This window comes from Mustela lutreola, chromosome 9 (genome assembly GCF_030435805.1).
Source record: "Mustela lutreola isolate mMusLut2 chromosome 9, mMusLut2.pri, whole genome shotgun sequence".
NCBI classification, from domain to species: domain Eukaryota; kingdom Metazoa; phylum Chordata; class Mammalia; order Carnivora; family Mustelidae; genus Mustela; species Mustela lutreola.
Window position 1 is genome coordinate 31,332,143 of NC_081298.1, and position 23,399 is coordinate 31,355,541.

At 37.7% G+C, this 23,399-nt stretch overlaps 1 protein-coding gene across 5 annotated transcripts in view; it reads right to left on the reverse strand.

Moving 5' to 3' along the window:
* Window positions 1-20,548, reverse strand: part of GPCPD1 (glycerophosphocholine phosphodiesterase 1) — a 54,053-nt gene extending 33,505 nt beyond the window's left edge. Inside the window, exons 1-5 of one of the 5 annotated variants that reach the window (XM_059133894.1) lie at window positions 20,358-20,547; window positions 15,049-15,125; window positions 12,038-12,134; window positions 7,525-7,609; window positions 1,691-1,766 (exon numbers count right to left, since the gene is read on the reverse strand). In XM_059133894.1, coding sequence (XP_058989877.1) covers window positions 1,691-1,766; window positions 7,525-7,609; window positions 12,038-12,134; window positions 15,049-15,097 — 307 coding nt within the window. In that variant the 5' untranslated portion in view covers window positions 15,098-15,125; window positions 20,358-20,547. Of the gene's footprint in view, window positions 1-1,690; window positions 1,767-7,524; window positions 7,610-12,037; window positions 12,135-15,048; window positions 15,126-16,616; window positions 16,759-18,008; window positions 18,028-20,357 lie in introns of those variants that run through there. The other 4 variants (XM_059133890.1, XM_059133891.1, XM_059133892.1 and 1 more) reach the window with 4 other exon arrangements.
* Window positions 20,549-23,399: the final 2,851 nt, after the last annotated feature.

Genomic DNA, 23,399 nt, shown 5'->3' on the forward strand with positions numbered 1-23,399 from the left:
ATGATTTGTGGTGTTACAAGGAAGGGAAAGAAAACTCCTCAGAGAGGCCCTCTAGAGGCACTGGGACAAACCTCTACACCCAGCAATTTATATGACAGGCTGCTGGACAACAGTATCTCCTGGGTGATTTTTTAAACCAAAGGTCTTGGCACAATTAAAATGCTTATTCTTATGTAGTGCATATTCTGAACTTATCTAAAACATAACTCTCCTCGAATCCCAACTATTCTCTAGAGCCAGCTACAAGCTTCAAAAACAGCACATACTTACCTGCATTTACAGAGCTGTGAGGAACTACCAAAAGAATAAGTGCTAGCACATTCCTTTCTAACAGAAATTTCAGCTAAATAAGAAAAGCTGGTAAGCCCCACCCTCTTCAGTAAAACACTAATGATCTTCCCTGCTACTTCCTTTCCCAGTTTAAACTTTAAACGTTAAGTTTGAAATATTTGTCAAAATAGGTGTGATAGTTCCCAATAAAGATTCTTGGTAGATTTCACGCAGCTCTTAAGTTTAGAGATTATGCTTTGCAAAAGTATAAAATTAATTTTTAAAAGATCAGAAACAAACATCCCATTTCTTATAATAAGGAAATATATTTAACTGCAAGATGCTTCCAAATGCAATTATTTTTTAAATGTTTAATACCTAATAATTTCCAACCTCAGTATGGGACTATTATAATTCTATAGTATGCTGTTCATGAAAACTTTAAATATATGATCAAAAATGTATTAAAACATAAAAGAAAATCCAATAAAGAGGATGGAATGAAGTATCTGTTTAAACAAGACATGTCCTTGCCACAGGGTAAAGCGGGATCTCTCACTACTTTCTAATCTAAGATAGCTACTAGCAAGCCATTATTATCTTTAAATTCTAATTTTCTCTAGAAAATAAAAGATACAGTTCTCAGCACGAGTGAATCTACAGATGAATCCAAGTGGGTAATTTATGCATATGATATGAACTTCAAATTTTAATCTCAGTAAGGAAAAGGAAATTCAAAAATACTTGTATGAAGAGAATTGCCATTTTTTTGGCACAAAAAAACGGAATGATGTTTTAGGGGGGGAAAAAAACAAGAACAAAATAAAATCAACTATCTGAATATCAATTTTAACATAGCCAGCAGGTATTTAAGTAAATCAGGAGGAAAATATGTCTGCTACAACCAAGAAATCTGAATGCATTCATACAAGTTTATTCAAGTATTTACTAGTTTAAAAAAACAACAACACAGAATAAATAGGATAACTTATTCAATTGCTCCTACTATTCAAAGTTAAAAATTTAAGAATTTTTGTTTTGGATTAACTCTTTCCTCAAATGTTCTCTAAGCTCTCTGAGCAAGTAATCAAATAAAGCCATGGATGCTCAGTCAAGAAGAATGTTATTTTGCAAACTTTGTTAAATATTCCAAATGAAAATAAATATTCCACAATAAATTAATCAAATCCCCCCAAATAAAAATAACCTGGCAAGCATTTCTAACAAAGTTTATAAAGAAAGGCAATTAAGAACTGTTTAGTTTTAAAAGATCCATGATATGCTAAGTGAAATTTGCAGTACTGATAATGCATTGACCTTAAACTTTAGAATAAAAATTTATTAAATCCCACTAAGCCATTGTGCAGCATATTAGTAACTTTATGCATATGCCTCAAACAGATGCAGTTAATGCCCATACCTAAAGGGGTTATTGATCGTGGTTGTAGATGAGTCTCCCACTTGTGAACTATGACTTGGCATGGACCACCGATAGTCTGCAATTTAAAAGTTAAACGTCTGCAATAATTTCTTATATCTTATTTTCTACCCATGACTCCATTAGATGTTTGTGGCCTAAGTCTTATACTAAATATGAAACCAAAAGATTCATCTTGTTATTTATCAATATTATATGCCAAAAATCAGGATGTACCAGGTCACAAAACATGAGTGCTGGAAGAAAAGGACGGTGAGGCAGTAAACAAGAAAAAGGAGATGAAACTGGCACATAAAACCATCTTAAATCCTTTCTTAAATCTGCCTACAGTACTCCTAATTAGTTGGTAAACTCCCATAAATTAAAGTTAACACCAAATATACTTTATGCCTGGTTGTCAGTGGTCAATGAGGTATTACTGAATAAAGTTATCTCAAGTAACTCTCCAAGTGTTTGGGAAAAGCCTATACTCTGTGATAGTAGGAATAGTAGGTACAAGTACTAGATCAGTGATCACAAGGAACTAGAGGGCATAACAAGGTTCTTTATTATAGTAAGTAAATAACAGGAAGAACATCAGATTTCTTGTATTATAGTAACCATTGTTTCTAAAGAGTACAGGAAAACCCTAAAAGAAAATACATGTGCATGAGTAAATTCGAAGAATAAGTCTGACAAAAAGGGAACTACCATCTAATTTTTCTCTTTATGCCCTACAGTTCAAAAACTCATACAGAGTGAAAACTAATACTGTCTTCTGTTATCAAATTCTCTTACTAAAAGGGAAAATAGAGCTTTATGCGTTAACATCTACAGCGATTTAAAAATAAAAATAAACTGTCGACTAAGATTCTCTATGTATACCTAAAGGATTGAACTACTAACTAAATGCTTCCTAATTTTAATTATTTAAAAAAATCAACTTAACTTGTGTGCCAAAATAAAACTATTAAATACATAATTTAGAAGCAAAATTTCAAACTGTAACATTACAAGGTATTTTATATTTCTCTTCACATCTTCAGAAGACATTTAATAAAATACAAAGAAGCAAAAAGAAAACACAAAAGTCATTCATTATCACACCACTTAGGGATAATCACTACTGATATTTTCATACATAAATCTTCAACCCCTTTCCTAGGCATATATTACATACTCTTAAAAAGCACAGAACATATAAGCTCTCTATATACACTGTGTATGCCTTTAGATGGTATTAAATACTCTTCTATATCATTTTATAGCTTTCAGTATTAATAATAATGTGCTAAATGATAATCATGTATGAGACAAATTAAGCACATTAAGTAATTAAATGCAAGAGATATTCTACTTAAAAATAACCAGAGGTTGAAATTCTTTTTAAAACTTGCAAACTTCTGAACTTTGAAAACTAATATAGCATTTGCTATTCATTCAAATCATAAAGCAAATAGGATAATTATCAAATCCTCATTTTCTCTTGCTGAATAACTCCTTGTTTTAAGGGTTCAACTTAGAAGTTGGTAAACTGGGCAGATGTTTTTAAAATTTTTTTACTGTGAAACTGCTCATCTTAAATATAATGAATTTCATTTCCTTTACACTAAAACATGGAGATAGTTTTATTCCTATATCTGTTAGATGTTTTTTATCATGACTTTCCTGTCACATTTTTTTGAATTTCTTAAACATCAAACTTTCTGATCCTCAAAAGATACAATATATATGTTAAAAAAGGAACAATGTTTCTTAGCAATAGACAGTATCCAGAAAGATATAACCTATAATCTTCCCCCATTCCTCTCATGTCCCCTGCACATCCTCCTTCCCAAAAAAATAATCCTCTTTGCTACAAAGATGGTATAGCTAGCTCTACATTGTTACAGAAGTTACTAAACAAAGGTGACTTTAAAAGGTGCCAGGAACATAGTATTAAATACCAGCAACGATAAGAAGTGGACAGAAGAAAGGAGAGTTTATTTTTGTTTTTGTATCAATTCAGTGTCAGGGGATCTTTACAAACTGTTGACTACAATATCTACATCTAATGTCAGAATAGCCCTGTGGTTAAAATATTCGGCAGGAAATATATTTTAATAGTATTTTAATAACTCTACCCTCATCTGTTTTAGTAGCAAACCCACTCACAGCATAAAACCACCTAGGCTTGAACTGAATGGGGCATTCGAGGAGCAATCCAAAGAGCTGATTCAACAGATGACTTCTAACTGGGTATATAAGCGTTCACATTACAAATCATGTTTATTCGTACAACAAAGTGTTAAAATAAAAAAAAATTAACCAAGTTTTAAATTACAGTTATCTTTCAAAATGGTACTACTTTGTCAAACTTTAGAAGGCAATCTTAAATTTTAGCTTACTGAACTTCTTAAAAAATATTTAAGCCCTGAGCACTGGGAAATTTAAAATCTCAGTAATGACTCCAAAACCTGCAATCCTTTTTAACAAGCTAAATGTAATAAACTCATTCTTCAAGATCTTAGAAAAAAGAACAGTTTCATTCCATAAAAGGCTGCCACAATTTTAAGCACTTTGGAGTCAAGTGCAAGGTGGATCTTTGAAGAAAAAAGTAACATCATCAGTCTAAGACATTATTCCATTAATAGTATTGATAGAGTTGTTTCACAATTTAACATATATTAAATCAGTTGATTGCTAAAATGTATGTTAAATTGTGAAACAACTGTATCAATACTATTAAGCATATTAAAAAAATACAAAATAATCTATTTCTGCAAAGAAAGAAAAGTATAATGACTGCTTTCGTAAGCAGTGATCAACATCACTGAGCTAGCTATATCAAGCCCTGAGAGAAACAACATGTAGACCGAGGTTTTTGGTCTGTTTTGTTTTGAACAAAACATGTAGCAAAATCATCAACTAGTCAAGTTGTATCACTGCTTTCAAATATCATGAAAAATAAAACTTCTAAAATTTTACTGTTGTCTTTCCACATTTTGAAAAAAGGGGGGGGCATGTAAAAGGGGCTCTGAGGAATTTGCATCTATGATGGTAAGGCCACACCAACACTCATTTAAAAATAACGATTTTGAATAAGACTAATAAGAAAAATAGTCACTTATGGGTAACTAAATTTGGAGGTGAAGAAAGCTAGGCAGACAGATATCTGTGAGATGGTTCAAGTCTGAGGTCAACAGCTGAGGGTATTTAGCATCCAGAAGAATTTCATTAAGAAAACCACTCAGCAAAATAAGATACCTGGGCTATTCTATAAATAAACAATGATCTGCCTATCACAGATGACTGATTCTTTTGTTAAAGGATTTAAACAAAAATCAAGGGAGATTAAGAACAAAATAAGGGTTTATAACAAATCTAATTATGAGTGAATGTGAACACCTATAAAAATTAGAAACAGAAGTTACTAAAAAATAAAGAACTATTTCCACTGAAATGAAGGGAAATCAAAGACAACATTATTATAAATTGGCTAACATTTCATCAGGACATCACTAATTCTGCCCACAAGTATAGAAGGATGGACATGGACTAAAAAAAAAAAAAAATGTTTTAATTGATGTTCACACTGAAAAATTTTCTCTGGTGAAGATGTGAAACTAAGGGACCATCTGCAGCTCCCATCTGTGTTTTCATTCCAAGATTACCTACAACCTTTGTTTGCTATGTTCAAGATAGTATTTGATTTGTCACCTGTAAAATTATTTTAAAATCAACATATTAACACCTCATTCTAATTCTACAGAGTGGAAGACAACAGTTAGTTATAAAAAGTTAAGTAAAGGGACTCTTATAAGCTAAAAAGAATATGCCAGAAAGAGCAAAAAATGAGAAAATACAAATGGTAAAATTTTATTTATTTGCAATAAAATTTTCACAATGGAAGGGACCTAAGAAATCCATGGTCCAAGCCCTTCATTTTATAGGTAAAAAAACTAAAATATGAAGGTCAATTGACAAGACCTAAGATTTTTAGCTTAAGCTCTACTAATGCGTGGGTAGACTACCTCAGCAAAATTAATCTTATTACTCATTTCAGGCTTTTCACTGTTTCATAATTACTTTGCTTTCCTATCATTCTTTATATTTATAAAATATATATTCCAATAATTTCATTTTACAATTTAAGATTCTTTGCACATTAGTTTTATCATTTGACAATGCACAACTGAGACAAAGTTTCATAATTATTTCTATTTAAAATTGTCATTTAAAGAGCGCCACCAACTTTTAAAAGAAAAGAAGTGTCACTTTAAGCTGGCATGTGGAAAAAAAAAACCTCTAGCTATATGCATGGGATTTTATGTATCTATTTACTCTAGTCCATGAAAAACATACTTACCATGGCAGCCCCTGCATCACACGGTACATGTGTACACGATACAGAGCACCTACTTAAAGAAACACACTCACCAACACATACTGTAAACTTTTGCAAGTATTACAAGGGGAAAAACTTGTTTTTTACTGTAAGCAGACTTCTTGCCAATTTTTTCAGAAGGCAGTTTGGACTGATTTGCTGCTTTTGGTTACACTTTAATGAAGAGGGAAAATACTATAGGTTGGCTTAATTTATCTATGTTGACAATAGTCTTACTTTAGAAAACTATGCCCAAAGGATTCATTATGATTTGTCTTGTCCAAATGCCCCTTTACGTAAAATTTAGTTGACTTCACGTATTACAAATTTCACATACCAGGATCCTCAAATTAACTTTCAATGTCATGAGTGCTATGACCTATTTATCACTGCACAACTGTTCAATTTAAACTGAAAAACTCTGCCACAATGCACAACCCTTAAGCCAAATAAATGATATTAAGTCATTAAAATGAGACTATTGTCAAGACAAGCCAACACAACGATCAACCATAATGTAATTTTAATTACTGAGTATTTACAATATATTGTTGGAATAAGAAACGTAATAGGTGCAAAAGACAGCTGAAGTGGCTTTGTCAGTTTTTTCTTTTCTATAATGGTGGCTAAGAGCATGAGGTAACTGGCTGGTTGCATTTTTCACATGTAACAAGTATTCAATGATCCCAAAGGGAAATAAAAATTTTAAAACGGTTTAATCCACGTTTTGCTTCCTAGATGCCTGCCTAAACCCCTGCTCACATGCAGCCTAAGTGTACTCAAAGATAAAAATCTGAAGGAAAAGAATCCTTTCAGGAAATAAGCATCTTTAAAATAAGAGGGAAAGAATCAACTTTTTTCTTTTCCAAATATGAAAACAATCCCAAAATAATAAATCATTGTGAGCAAGCAGATTAGATTTAACAGATACTCCAAAGGCCTTCAGAAAAGATCCTACTCTATCAACACCATGGTTGAAAAAAAAATCTAATAAGAGGAATTACTTCAGTTCTGATAGGAGTTAAACTCAGCCACTAAGAGATGGCTTTTATGAAATAATTTTTTAAAAATAATTACTCACTGGCTATATACTCCTTCAAATGTATTTATACCACATAAGAATTAAAAAATGAAACAAAAAGAAAACCCTTTTAACTGGTTACTTTACAAAAGTTAGAGAAAAAGCACAGCTACTGAGAACACTCGTTTATCATTAAAACCAATCTCATAACAAGAATACTGCAGAATATACTTACTATTAGTCTTAAAAATTCCACTGCAGACATCGTCTGCCTCTGAAGTGGCTACTTGCTTGCTTTTTAGCACTAAAATATCATTAATCTAGAGTTCGGTTTCCCTTATTTGATCAAAACAAACTCACATTACTTTCAATGTTTCCAAACTTAAATTAGTTGCTTTTGAAAGAAGTAAGTTTGTTAAAGAAACTGGAAACGAGATAAAGAAAACATACCTTTGGTTCTAGAAAGCACCCTTTGAAGTAGCGATACTGAACTGATACTCCTCTAGTGAGTACAATGGTTGCTTTCCACAACATGCTGTGAGGAAAAGAGCAGAAGCATTAATATCAAAGTACAATGCATAGACTTCATAATGCATAAAACCCCTCCAGCAAGGTCTGTGACCAATAACACTTGTTTATTCCTACACAGAGTTATACTCCAGGGCGACCCTGCATCAGGCACTGGGAACACAGTGAAGAGTAAAGCAGAAAGACCCCTATCTTCAAGTAAATTGCTTTCTGGTGAAGGGAGACAAATAACCAAACATACATAGAAAGGGCTATTTGACCTTTCTGACGTGACAGCAAGTTTTGGAGGAGAGCCTCAATGAGGAAGAACAGTCTGAGCAGAGTCCTATGTAATGAGAAGGAACCAGCCACACAAAGACAAGGAGAAGTATTTTAAACAGAAAAAGTAACACAAAGGTGGAAGTGAGAGTCAGAATCTTTTCTGACTTTCCACTTAGAGATGTTACAGGGCTGCTAAGAGGCTTTGGGGCTGAGGCAAGTGAGTTATATTCACGTTCCCAAGTGTCCCTTGTCCTGATTTCTTCCCCAGCTTCTGGCTAATCCCCTGGCCAAACAATTGGGATCTATACCTTACTTGTTTCAACTCAATGTCTTGCTCTGAACTATGCTATGCTAACATAGTCTACTGCTATTCTAAAGCTTTGACTCAAGTGAAAGCAGTGACTACAACTCATGACTGTAACTGATTTTTATTACCTTCTAATCACACACCAGTGGTATCCAAAGTATAATCCAAGGACCATGAATATCACCCTGGGAGACTGTTAGAAATCCAAATTTTCAGGCCACACCTAGACTTACTATAGAAACTCTGGGGGAAGAGTTCAGCAATCCGTAATTTAACAAGCCTCCAGGTGACTCTGATGATGAACACTAAAGTTTGAGAGCCGCTGTCATAGACCATTACCCAAACATTAATTCAGCATGAATAGTTTAGTGAATAAACATCAGCTCCAAATGTTCTTCCATGATACCAGATGGCTAGCACTGTTTCCCACCTGGCTCTGCCAAGGCAGGCTTTAGGGCATTATTTTCACTCGGACTCAATCCTGGGTTCCCAACAAAATACCCACAACCACCTGTCACCCCTGGTCAACAATTAGATTAATCTAGTAGTAATAAAATACATATGCCCTGGTTCCACGCTGAGAAACTATGATTCCAGAGGTCTGGGTGGAGCCCCGTCATGTGGAGTTTGCATAGGATAGGTGAAGAGGGAAGACTGGCTGAGGGCCACTGCTGTAAAGCAAGACCAGCAAATGCTCAGCACAGGCGCCCGTACTACTTTTCTCTGTTAAGCCTCAGAGTCCTTTTCAACACAGCATTCCAGGCACACTCTACCAACTCTAAGGTGAAATTATTTCCCATCTCTGCTACAAAAAATGGCAAATTTCTAGTACTATTTCATTTATAAATCGTTCAGCCAGATACTGTGAAGCCAACCTCAGATGTGACCAGCAGAATTAGCAGGAAGCTCTGAAAATGTATGGGATCCCTCTCTCATGCACTATTCCTCATTCCCCAGGGGTAGGATCTAGACATGTGTATTTGTTAAATCCCTCACAAGTGAGTCTAAGTGAGCCCTTGGTTAAAAGAGATGCAGAGAGATGGGGCGCCTGGGTGGCTCAGTGGGTTAAGCCGCTGCCTTCGGCTCAGGTCATGATCTCAGGGTCCTGGGATCGAGTCCCACATCGGGCTCTCTGCTCAGCAGGGAGCCTGCTTCCTCCTCTCCTCTCTCTGCCTGCCTCTCTGCCTACTTGTGATCTCTCTCTGTCAAATAAATAAATAAATAAAAATCTTAAAAAAAAAAAAAAAAAAAAAAGAGATGCAGAGAGCAAAGCAATGAGTTTTTTATTTTACCTTCCTAAGTAAATGCTGCAAAGTTAAAAATGAACCGGAACTGTTCAATGACATCAAAAATGAATATAATCTGATGAAATTCAAGAAAAGTCAGGAAAGAGGGGCAACAAGGCTTAGTACACCTGCTTTATTTTGAATGCCCTCATATCCTCCCCCGAAATACCATAAAATCTACAAGAGCAAATAAAACCACAAGTGACCCACATTTTCTGCATTACTAGGAAACAATACCACGACTTTCAAATTATCTGTAAGTTGAAAAAAAAAAAATCCTAACAGAGCTCTTGTCACTATAAGCCTACAGGTATGGAGAAGCTTAAGAGACTCTGAAAAAGAGCTCTGTACAAAGGGCTTAGATGCACAAGACACTGAAATCCAAATAGACACAATTTTAAAACACAAGAACTGTGTCCAAGACAAATGTTTTTTGTATCCTCTTGTATCATCTACTTCCTTTCTCCATGTGAAACACTGTTTATCTGCCATATGTCAATCAATTACATTTCAGTGCATGTCAGCAAGGTAAAGTGGCTGGTCCCTTCAAGTTATGTAGTTAAGTGTTATCTCATCTGTTCACATAACTTTGATCAGGCTAGCTGAAATGGACTTAAGACAGGTGACAGTGCAGCTCAAACGTTCACAGCAAGGTGTGTTTTAGGAACAAGTTCAGAAAGGCATAAGGTTTTACTTCAGACAGCAGTGGCTGAACTGAAAATGAAGGAAAAAAATAGCCACTTGAAGGGAATAAACATTTCATTCCTCTGTGATTCCAGTATTATCAACTTCACTTATAAAAACAGCTGCGAACTGGCTGAGAAAATATGTCCCAATCATGGCAAGGAGGAAAAGGATGTTCTATAGACTTTTTTTTTTTTTAAGATTTTATTTATATTGTGAGAGAGAGGGAAAGAGCACAAGCAGGGAGAGCAGCAGGCAGAGGGAGAAGCAGGCTCCCTGCTAAGTAGGGAGCCCAGTGAGGTACTTGAGCCAAAGGCAAATGACTGAGTCACCCAGGTGTCCGTTTTCCTTTTCCTTGATTTGTGTTATGGTACTGTATTTGTTATTTTCTTTTGCTCTGTCATCAGTGCTCCTCAAGCTATCTGCTGCAAAGGACCAGTTTTTGTTTGCTTGTCTGTCCTGTAACCAACACGTCTGATCTATGTATCTAGCACAACAAGAGATGAGTCCACGGTGACATACATGAATGCCCTAACGATCTCAAAGTGCTATAAACATTTCTAAATGCTTGCTCTTAATTTATGTATTTTTCATATTATGCACTGATTATTAGAAAAACTAAAGTTTGTTTTTTTTTGTTTTTTGTTTTTTTTTTTTTTTCCCTAGCACTGGCCCACAGGCCACATTTTCAGTAGCCATGCTCTACATGGAAAACAAGTTGAGCTTAATAATATGTAATCTGGTGTTTCTCCCTAGGGGCACTGCATGTATCTGTATACTGTTTAAGATCTCCTCTCTCCTTACCTCCCACATATACATCTTGACAACCCATAATGCCCCAAATATCCCTAATATTCACTGATTTTGTCCTAACCCCTTTACAATGCAGATGAGGTAACCCAGGCCTAGAGAAATCAGATCTGCCCAAGACTGCAGTTAACTGTGGAACTGAAACCTGCACCCAGGCCCTTCTTTCAACAGTGCAATGCACCAATACACCCACACTAACTTTAGCATTCTATTTAATGTCAGTTGCAAACTCATTTCAGTAGATTAGCTAAAATACCTGTTTCACACTCTGCTCTAGAAAAATATTTTATAGGCTAAAGAAAAAATCAGATCTTTTATTAAGAATATGTATGGAGAGGGGCTCAGGCAGTTAAGCAACTGCTTTCGGCTCAGGTCATGATCCCTGGGATAGAGCACCACATTGGGCTCCCTGATAGGCAGGGACCCTGCTTCTCACTCTCCCTATGCCCCTCCCCCTGCTTTCTCAAATAAATAAAATCTTAAAGAAAAAAAAAAAAAAAATGGAATTTGTGCCGAAAGGCACCTGGGTGGCTCAGTTAGTAAAGTGTCTGCCTTCAGCTCAGTTCATGATCTCAGGATCCTGGGATCCAGCCCTGTATCAGAGTCCCTGCCCAGCAGGGAGCCTGCTCCTCCTTCTCCCTTTGCCTCTCCCCCACCACCGCTGGTGTGCTCTCTCTCTCTCTTGATCTCTCTCTCAAATAAATAAAATTAAAAAAATAAATATATATACCTATAGATAGATAGATGTATCCATATATATAAGTATATATTGAAAGCTAAAAGACAATACCTTAAAAAAGCTTAAAAAAATGAAAAATAGCAATATAATCCTGTTATTCAGAAATATAGTGGTAACTACCAAAAGAACCAGCCAAAAGTTGAAATGGTTGAAGTGGGAAACTGAGAAACAGAGAAACTTTTTTTTTTAAACAACCAACCAACTTTGTACAACTACTTCATTCTATGCACAAGCAAGAACTATCATAAAAATTAAAAGAGAAAAACTACATGAAGGTATCTTAGAAACCCTCCACGTTTCTAATCTGGGTGTCACAATCATTCTGTAACCTTTTATTACCCTTCTTACCTTTCACCTGTCTCATTTTCTGGAAGAAGAGCCACAGCATTCTGAGGACTCCAGTTTCCCAAAGCATCACAGCTCCCACATATGGCATAAACTTCTCCTAAAGAAAGAGAACAACCAGTTATAGTGGGCTAAGTAAGGAAATTTCAGACTGTAGTTTTAGGAAGCCAAAAAAGAGCAGTCAGTTGCACTAGTTCACCTAGATGCAGAGCCCCCACTAGCAGAGATGGAGGAGCCTCACTGAGACATGTTTCAGACCTAGGTACCACACCAATACCTGACTTCTTAACTTGACCTAACTCTACAGAACCAAAACCAAAGAAAAGGAGGGATGGATAGGGATAAACTTACTTCATTTGTTCAACCACTTAAGTGAGCTAATAACAAGCACCAAGAAGACAAAGTGATCATGCCACAGTTCCTGCCTTCAAGGCAGCTTCTGATTTTTTTTTTAAGATTTTATTTATTTGACAGACAGAGATTACAAGTAGGCAGAGAGGCAATCAGAGAGATGAGGAAGCAGGCTCCCTGCTGAGCAGAGAGCCCAATGTGGGGCTCAATCCCAGGACCCTGGGATCATGACCTGAGCCGAAGGCAGAGGCTTTAACCCACTGAGTTACCCAGGCGCCCCAGGCAGCTTCTGATTTAAAAAGGCACACACTAGGGGTGCCTGGGTCTCTCAATGGGTTAAAGCCTCTGCCTTCGGCTCAGGTTGTGATTCCGGGGTCCTGGGATCGAGCCCCGAATCAGGCTCTCTGCTTGGCAGGGAGCCTGCTTCCTCCTCTCTCTCCGCCTGCCTCTCTGCCTACTTGTGATCTCTGTCAAATAAATAAATAAAATCTTAAAAAAAAAAAAAAGGCCCACACTAAGTGCAAAGAAGCATTCTAGAGAAATAGTAACCAATATTTTCCAGGAACTCAAACAGTGGCTATTAAAACAAACTAAAGATTAAGAAAATTATCAATGGGACAACAACAACAACAACAAAACTTCTTCCAAAGACTTACTGAAAAATCAGTTCTCCTTACTAAATAATGACTATTGTTTTATCTGAACGCTTCTCATCAATAGACAAACCAAAATACAACTGTCACCTGTATTTGCTGAATTATACGCATTCAGCAAAAGTCTACAAGGTGCCTGGGTCGTTTAGTCAGTTGAGCATCTCACTCTTGGTTTTGGCTAGGTTCATGTTTGGGTCATGGGATTGAGCCCTGTTTTGAGTTCCACACTGAGCAGGGAGTCTCCTTGAGGTTCTCTCTCACCCGGTCCCCCGAGCCCCCACCCCAGCTTGCACATGCTCTCTCTAAAATGAATAAATCTTTAAAAAAAATTCTTGGATAGAAGTATGGAGAAGTCTTTGACTTACACAGTGATATATTCTGAATTACTATTATTAAAATTCGTGGAGAAAAAGATAATGAACTGATGCCAAGTGAACAGTGCAAGACAAACTCCTCCACATTCCGAGTGGCTTTTACGCACTACTCTAGTAAAGCCAAAATTGTAGTTGGCTTTAACTGCCCTCATGAGCATTTTTTAAGGTTGGACTATCTAAAATTTAACTGAAATTTCAAATGCAATAATCACTCAGGAGTTTGGGGGGTTCTAAATACATGTTTGTCAAGAATGGAGTGGTTATATAGAGAGATTTCACGTTAAAATATTCACCAATCCTTTAGAGCAACCAGATTTTGTTTTGTAATTAAGTTATCACTACCTTCTCTGATTAAAAAGAAAGATAAAGGCTGTTGCTAAATACAAATATTCATTCCCAGAGTCAAACACACTGCTGTGCACACAGTCCTCTCTTACATTCACGTCCACCACTATCTTCCCTCTAGTCCTTGAGAGTAAGACCTTGCCAAGCTCACCCTTCTAGGGCTAATTTTGTGGTTGGTCCATATGCCTGACATGGCCAGCTCCTTCTACCTTAAGTTGTCTATGTACAATTCCCTGAAAGGGTATGATACAGCTCTGCAGTCTTCTCTCCACAGAGAAGGCTACACACTGGACTAGAGGTAAGCTCTGGACCTCAGTGAGTCAACTTATCAGCTGACTAGCAATTTTCAATCTGCAGAATCCTGCCCAGAAATGAGAGCTCTCTACCAGATCATCTTGGCTAAGAATTTGAATTGGGACAAATATACACTCCGTCAGCCACTCTGATGGCTGCTAGGCCAAAGACGTTGGACATACAGAGTTAATCATTTATTTATTCCTTGAACATGTATTTACTCCTGCTCTGAGTCAGGCACTGTGTTAGGTGCATGCACTCAGCATGAAAAAATAGTCACATTTTCACAGAACTGACAATCTATCCATAAACACAATTACTCAAATAATTCCATAAAATCTGTAGGTACTACAAAAAGTCCTAGAAGCCTTAATTTCACCGGAATCCTAACCTAGCTAAATGCAGGGCTGGAGTGAAGCAGAGTTAAAGGGAAGAAGGGAGGCCACAGATCTAGACAGAGGAAACAATTTTAAGAAAGGCCCAAAAGAGAGAAAGAATGTAGCAGATTTGAGGAACTGGCCAGTTGGTGAGTATATTAAATAAGGAGATACATGCCTCAGGCCTGATACTATTTTGATATGCTATTTACCCTAAAATTACTTCACACTGTGTTAGCAGACAGCAAAAAATACAATAAGCCAAAAAATTTACAAATAGGGAACAAAATTATCTTAACCAAATATTTCACCAACTTCTTGCACTGGCAAAATTTCCCTCATTTTCATGGTACTTAAAAATCATAGCCCATAGTCTTCATCCTGTGCAAAATTAAATACATTCACAGCCTTCTTGGAAAATATGAGACTAAGACATTTACTGTTTGGGGAAGTATGTTTTTCCTTCTTATTATACTCCAAGCACATTTCTGAAATCAGAGAAGTCCTAAAGATATTTTCATCTAAAAATGAGGCCTACTGTAATAACAAATAGCATATTTAAGACAAGATGGGGAAAATACTCATTTAAAATTTTGTTTTAAACTAAAACTTTACAATACCTGGTAAAAGAGTTCCTCTTATCTCAAAGGTAACCTGAGAAGGTGTCATTCTGATGGATTTATTTTACAATGTTGAGCTAGGAAGAAAAAGAGAAGATGTCATTTAAAATACATAAAAAACTTAGCTCTAGATAGCTGCCACCAAGAAACAAATTTAAAAATGAAACAAAAAAACAAAAAGAAATAAATCAAAACTATGAACAAAAGATTTCAGAAAACTTACATAAAGGTTGAGTTATTTAGGAAATACCTAGAAATATTTAAGACCTAATATTAAAACCTATTCTGTGTGTACGGACCAGAAAAAATGCAAAACAAGTGTGTCCAAACACTTTTTTTAAAGGATTTAAGATTTTGTTACAAACTTTCTCTTCTGATAAGCAGCTGTTCCAAATTCGACCTATCTTTCACAACCAGGTTCATGTTATGATGGAGGGGGAAAAAAAAGCCAAACAAAAACAAAAGCAAAAAACAACTGCAGATAGAAAAAACTTGGCTCAAGAGTCTACTTCAGTAAGGTTACAAATTTAATAACAAGGAAACAACTGAAGAACTTAAGTACCATTCACTGAAACAAACTAGTCATGTTCTGCAACAAGATGCAGGTTCTGCTTCTAAGTAATGTAACTAATAACTTACAAAAAAAATCCTCCCCCATAAACCACTCTTTTCAAATTTTCTCTGTATTAACCATAGGACTTTCATTGCTCTAGTTCTGTAGACTCATATTTAAAGTCTCAACTCCGTGATCTATTACCGAACCCTGTTGATTCTAATTGATCCTACATACATGACTTTCTTTGTACGGTCTGAATTTCATTCAAAATCCTAAGTATTCTAAGCTATGTTTTGGATTCTGTATTCCTAATAATACATTTTATATCAGTTAGAATATTCTTCCTCAGGGGCACCTGGGTGGCTCAGTCAGTTAAGCGCCTGCCTTCTGCTCAGGTCCTGATCCCAGGGTCCAGGGATCCAGCCCTGCACTCAGCAAGGAGCCTGCTTCTCTGTCTGCCTGCTGCTCCCCCTACTAGTGCACTCTCCCTCTCTGTCAAATAAATAAAATCTTAAAAAAAAAAAAAAAATTCTTCCTCATGTCTCTGACTTGGAATTACTTCCATTACTAACAGAAATCTAAACCCCTAATCCTTGATTTCTTATTCACATTATCTCCATAGCTGATTTTTCGTTTCTTGGTTGTTTTCCCAGCCAAAACAATCTGTTTACCACTCCCTAATTTAAGTACCTGAGGGAAGATAACAGATTTTCTTAAAAACATGTACAGTATCAATTCGAAAGAGTGCTATATAACTTATATATAGGAAGAACACATACTTGACACAAAGAGCAGATTCTACATAACTTCTCCAAACCCTCCCCCAAATTTTGTGCCCCAATTCACCAATATTCCTAAACCAATTCCAATGTCTTTACCCTGCATTTCATTAAGTTACCAGCTTAAAGGTTATTTGTATTTCTACATTATTTTAAAAACCATAAAGTAATTTTTATAGCTATTCATTCTTCTATTTCCCCTTTGCTCCCTTTCCCTCTCCATGAACACATACCCAACTCCGCAATGACCATTCAACCAACACTGCTGCTCAGGTAACTACACTTCCAAGTCAAGGTAATATACAGCAGCAGTTCTCACTGGAGACAATTCTGCCCTCCAAGGGATATTTGGCAATGTCAAGAGACCTTTTCGGTTGTCGCAACTGGGAGTGATACTGCTGGTATCTAGTGGGTAGAGGTCAACAGAGCTGTTAAACACCATGTAATGCACAGAACAGCTCTTCACAAATAACTGTCCAGCTCCAAATATCATTAGGGCTGAGACTGAGAAACCTGATCCACAGGGACTGCTATTAGGGCCAAGAATCCAGACTCAATGTTTGCTATGAACTATTTATCATCCCCCTCACATCAGTGATAAAATGTAAATGTTGAATATTCATATTAAACAAGACCACCAGTCAATGTGGTTTCATATCACCTGAATACAGAATTCCCTATTTGTAACTCTACCATTTCAGTTAGAAAACCTAAGACTGTACACTAGAGAAAATCCTGTCCTTGATCAAAATAATTTGTGTCTAAGAATAAACATGATCTATTTAAAGCATATACATCCAGTTCTAGCACTGCCAAAGAATGTTCTAAATCTAAAAATAGCTGTAGACTATCAACCCCCTCATTAAGCAATCATTATCCAAGTATCTTATTAGCTCTCCTTTAATATGACATCTGATAGGAATCAGAGTACTAATTCTAAGAAAAGGAATTATTTCCCTTCTAATAATTAAATAGTTCACTTAAACACCACACTCTAACATTTATTTTATGTTATATAAAGAAACCTCAAGACTAGCAAAAGAGCTTGGCTTTTACATAACTGAATTAATTTTGAGACACAGCAAAAAGCCCCATCATCTAGCAAAACTGCTGAATAACCAAGCTTAATCTCAACCTACAACTTCTACTTTCACCCAGTATTTACAGTTACAGTTTTCAGCAAAGGACTACATAATCTCATCTGTATAATTACACAGTTGCTACAACTATTTTATGATCAATTTTAAATATCTATTTTAGCCAATTTTAGGGAAATCAAATGTAATTATTCCTATGTATTAAAATCAACAACTGGCACAAAATTACCTCTAAATTTCTACTGCATTAAATGGGAAACTTATACAAATTCAATTGATTATTAAAATTGACTTTCATTCTTAAGTTTGCTTGTAAAAGTGGCTATTGTAACTTGGTAACAGCTATAGTAACAACTGCAGTAAATGTACTGTACAAACTACATACACAAGCACAAAAATACCTCCCCCCCCCACCACCAAAAAACCTTCCTGGATGTCAACAAAGCATCATTTTCCACTTGAATTGCCAAAAGTCCTATAGTCTGGCTTAATTTCCTGCCGTCTTCCTCCCACAATTTAATACCATACCAAATAAAAGCCTGGGGGCTGCTCCTACACCAGTTTACTTGATTGTGGACAGAGGCCAAAATTCTGGTGCAGGATTGGCATGCATAATTTTGGCACCCAGCTACCACCAAGACAGTAGTGACAAAGTAAAATACTGTCCTGTTGTGGAATGCAAAGTTTACACACCAACACTTCCTCTTCTTTCAAACAAGCCAAAAAAATCATCATCATCATCATCCCAACTTGGACTGGGGAGGTCTTCCAGATATAAACAAAACAAGAGTCAGATGAAAAAATCTAGCCATTTTCATGTACATGAGCTGATAGTAAATGTAATTCAACCAACTCAATTTGTTTTATATATAACTTCCATTTTGTGCTTTTTGAAGATAAATATCAAACAGGATTCTCATCTGAGATTTTGAGTAGCATCTAACTGTATTTTAGCACTTTTTTTTAAAGAATTAAGCAATCAGTAAAGTGTGACATTGTAATTTACATTCAAGAAATATTTCAGAGTTCACACTACCTGCTGAAATAAATTCTACTTTATTTTTGTGGTCAGAGAAACTATCCCAACACATGACCTTACTGGTTTACCAGCTTGAGGAACAAACGGGGTATTTAAGCAAACCAAGGTACAGGAACATTTAGTTTAGAGTTAAATTGAGAGCACAGATATTTTTAGCTAAAATGTGTTTTTCTGGCCAAAAAGAACATCTCTGTCTTCCTTCAAATTTTTTCAAAGAAAAAAGCCATTTCCAAGTCTTGCTTTTTCCTAGACTCCAGCAGCTTTGGTTCTCATAACTGGCTGGCTATAAGGAATATATGAAATGCCTACGTTTTCCTGAGTTAATTTCTGGTCATCCTTTTGGAGGATCGTTATGACCCCACTATTCTGACCCCAGTATACTTGAGCCAGTATTTTAAACAAATGTATGCAAAAATGAATGGATTTTCATAAAGAAAGCATTTCTGGAGATTTCACTATTCCTGGTTCAACTTTCTAAGCAATGCTGTAAAAGTTTTCCAAATGTTTTCCATTTCACTTGGTCTTGATATTACTTCATGTATAGTTCATATACTTTCCCTGGTTAGGTTACATACAAGGATTTGATTCATCAACCTACTTTTTGTAGGTATCAGATTTTACTCAGTCACTATGAGATTTCTTTTGTGGTCATTATTTTTCTCAACAGAACTTTCCTATGTCTTATTTTGTCCAGAATACTGGTTCTCCCTAGTTCTTAAGTCCAGAACAGATTAGGCTGTGTGCAGTTTTACCTGTATGCTTTATCCTGAATTATTTGTATCCAGACCATCAGGAGTTGAAAAAAGGACTGACAGCTTGTATTTACTTCTTAACTAAGTCACAACTGTCAAAAATGTAGCAAGAGGGAGAACATGAAGAGGTAGAGGAAAGGGTAGTTACGCGGCATGAATAGGGAGCGTCAGAGAACACCATGAAAAAAACATCAAGTCTAAACATCCTGCTTGGTTCCTCTCTTTTTCTATGTCGGCACTACACGGACTTCACAGCTGCCTCAAAATGAAAGAATTCTCTACAAAAAATTCATGACTGAATTCATGAACGACTTCCTTTATAACCGGGCAGTGGGGCGAGAGGGGACTGATGAAGCCCCTAACTGATCGAGGCTTTCCCCCAGCAGTCACCAAGGCTATCTGCAGAGCCTTGGGCCAAGTGCAGTTTGGGAGAGAAGATGCAGATTTCCCAAAATTGCATGGAGAGCAAAGATGTCTATGGCTGGGACCTCTCCTTAGGATAAGAAGGGACTTCGGTTTTTTTTTTTTTTTTTTTTTTTTTTTTTAAGAATAACTGAATTATACAAGCATGCCTTCAACTATGTGGTTAGGCAATTTCAGAAAATAAGCAGTTGCCAAAACACTATGAATTACGCATGGACAGAGCGAGTAGGGGTAGGCGAGGGGCCAGCTGCGGGCTAGGGGTGCACGAACGACTTCAGTGGCAATTTTTGTTTCTTCGTTCCCGAAGTTCGCGTACTCGTGGCGGTCGTACGCTCTCTGCATTCTGGCACAGGGAGAATCCCGCACTTGACAAATCTTTCGGAGGGGAACTAAGCACCAGGCAGCCCAACGGGATCGTGGCAGCAAACAATAAAAGTGGAAACAGGTAGAGACTGCCCACCGACGGACCGGCTCGAACGTCCAGGCCGCTGTTTCCCGGCGGGGGGGGGGGGGGAGGGCAGTGCCCGCGGGGGCCGGGGCACGCTGCCCACCCCTCGCCCCGCTGCGTCCCCGGCCCGGCCGCCCTGACAGCTCGGCCGCCACGTGAGCTGTCGCCGCGGCCTCCGCACCGAGCGCCGGACCAGGCCTGGCGGCCCGCCTCACCTGCCGGGTCCGCGGGTCCGCGCCGTCGTCGTCGTCGCCGCCGCCGCGCTCGAGAGCGAGGACCGCGGGCCGAGAAGCCGGGCACCCGCCGTCAGCGCCTCGCCAGCGCTCCCCCAGGCAGCCCGCGGCGGCGCCGAGCGGCAGGAAGCGGCTCCGCTCAAACCGGTTTCAGCTGCTCCAGACCAAACCGCCAGGCCACCCCGCGGGGCGGGGCCGGAGGGGAGAGAGGGCGGGGCCTGACGTCACGCCGGCGCCTCCCGGCCAATCGGCGGCCGCGCGCAGGGGGCGGGCCCGCGCGTTCCTGGAAAGGGCTAGCGTCGGCGACCGGGGGCGGTAGGGCATCCCCGGGGTCTCCCCCGCCCGTGAGTGTTTTCCGCAGACCCGGAGCCCGGCTAGATGTAGCGCCAACACCCGGACTGGGGTATTAGACGCATTCCTTGGTCCCCAAAGCCGCCTTAGGACGACCAAACGTGGAGGCCGGAGCTGCAGTTTTGAATCACATGTTTTGCCGTTCAAAAGTGAGGGAAGATAGCAGGCTTAGTGTTTTCTGGGAACTTACTTTCGTTACAAAACAGCAAGCACATTTGGACCAAATCTTTTAAGTCGAAAACGAAAATGAGTGACGTAAGATGTTGGAGCGTTTATACTTTTTCTACGCAGACTCTTACAACGCGGGCAGCACCACCTGGGAGCTGTCAAAATTGCACTCCTAGGACCTTTACAGACCTGCCTAACCTAATTTGCATTTAACAGGACGCCCGCATTGTTTGTATGCAAACTGAAGTTTGAAGGAACTTTTCCGAAAGCAAGACAGACCCTCAGAGACCCTCTCTGCAAATGTACTTTATGATTTTGTGAAAAATCAACCATACCAAAAAAAATTTTTTTTCTCTCTTTTGAAGGTCCCAGAAAATTAATCAGCATTTACCACTTACCTAACTTCAAGTGTTACCTTCCCAGCGTCAAAGTTAACGTCTGGTTAACCTCTAATATAAAATTACGTTATCAATATTTCATTTAAGTGAGATCCCGAAAATTAAAGAGCCACCTTTTTAGTGGGTGTCAAAGAACTCTTGCAGTAAGAGATAGCTCCCAATTGCGAATTGGTTGAAATGGGCCTACTAAAAAAAGCATTTGTATTAGATAAACACTAGATTTAGAAAGAGTTTCTAGTTTTATAAATCAAAGCACTCACAACCACTCACGACTCACAGCTTGATATTTCAGCTTGGATGAGATCCCACAGCATTTCTGACACTGTCACCCATTCAGTTACTAAATAATTATTAAGTGTATGCTTTGTGCCAGGCATAGGATGCAATGGTTTTTTGATGGCACTCTTTTTAATCCCAAATTTCTTAAAGAATTAAAATTTCCTCCTAATTATGTACCATTATCTGCTCAAGCCTGCTGTTGTACATTTCCTAATAGCTTGGAGTTTCATTTCACTATTGTTAGTCATACTTCAGTGATGGATTTCTTCCCTGCCAGTTTGCTTCCCTTAAATATTTATAATAGATCTTTATTTTCCTGTGATCACCACTTAGTCAAGCCATTATTTGTCTGATGTTCATAGTTCAAGTTGATGGACCAAATCCATGTTCTTTCCTTAAATCCTATTGAAATTATAGAAGAATTATACATATTTGAGAGATGTCATCAGTGGGTTGGAAGCTGAGGAACTTCTTCAAGATTTAAAATGAACCAGTAGCATTAGATGATAGGAAGAATAATGAGAACAGAGAAACATGGACCCATACAGGGGAAGAAGATACTCCGGGAAATGCCATTTTACAAAACTTTGCTTAGAAACTCTTTAATAGTGCAACATGCAGATAAGTGGCTGCCTTCAGCTCAGGTCACGATTCTGGAGTCCCAGAATCCAGTCCCACATCAGGCTCCACACTCAGCAGGGAGTCTGCTTCTTCTTCTGATCCTCCCTCCTCATGCTCTCTCTCTCTCTCTTAAATAAATAAAATTTTCAAAAAAATTAGTGCAACATATTTAGATTACAACTTATATGAGATATTGAGATACTGAAATAGAATATAGAGAATATATTCTTTCCTCCTGTCACTTCTGTGGAATGTTACAATTTTTCAAAAACATGGTTAATGAGGTTAATTAACTCGTAATTTCCAGAGGGGCTCCATATGTATTGAATTTTACAAAAGATTAACATCTTATTTGATTACATAATGAAATAGGTTATCTCATTTGCCTAAAATCAACACGGCATGATCTCACTTTATACCTTAATTTTTTTGAAGGTGGTAATGTCCCCAGCTAGACTTCAAGATCTGATCTATACAGCCTACCTGCTTGTACTTGTTGTCGTCTTATATTTTCCCTTAAGTTCTTCCTTCCAGCTTTCCTCTCAACTCAGGCAAATGAAAACCTGAAACCACACCTTAGGTGATAGCAACCGCCTTAACAAGTCTTCCCTGGCCCAGAACACTCAGACCCTTTGAGCTAAATCCCAACTTTACCCTGTGCAGAGGTACCATGGAGTGATCGATGGAATGACCTACCATTACTTTTACCTCATTATAATATTAAAATGTCTGGCCAAGGAGGAGCCTCAGCCCCATTTACAGGACATAACAATGTGCCTATAGGCATGTTTCTTTAAGGCCCATATTCTACCTTACGCCTGACCCTATACATGCTGACAAGGCGTCCCTATCTAAATATTCATCCTAACCCTAAACATAAGGTACCCATTCACCCATTCTTAGGGAGTCATGACTTTGGAAGCTGTCCTATATCATCTCCTTATTTGCTGCAAATGAAGTTTTTTTTTTTCTTTGTGCAACAACTCACGTGGTGTAGTTTCTGTGGGTCACCAAGAAACAAACTAACACAAGCTTGGTTACAATAATGATATCGATGGAAAAGCTCCATATTTCGAGGCCAGACCTAGACTTGAATTCTGCCCCTCCCCATCTCTGACATTTTGAGTATAAATAATCGTTTTTCATAATGGGGACATCTTCAATTTGATTTTGACTACAGTAAGTTTTCATCTATAAATAAGGTATC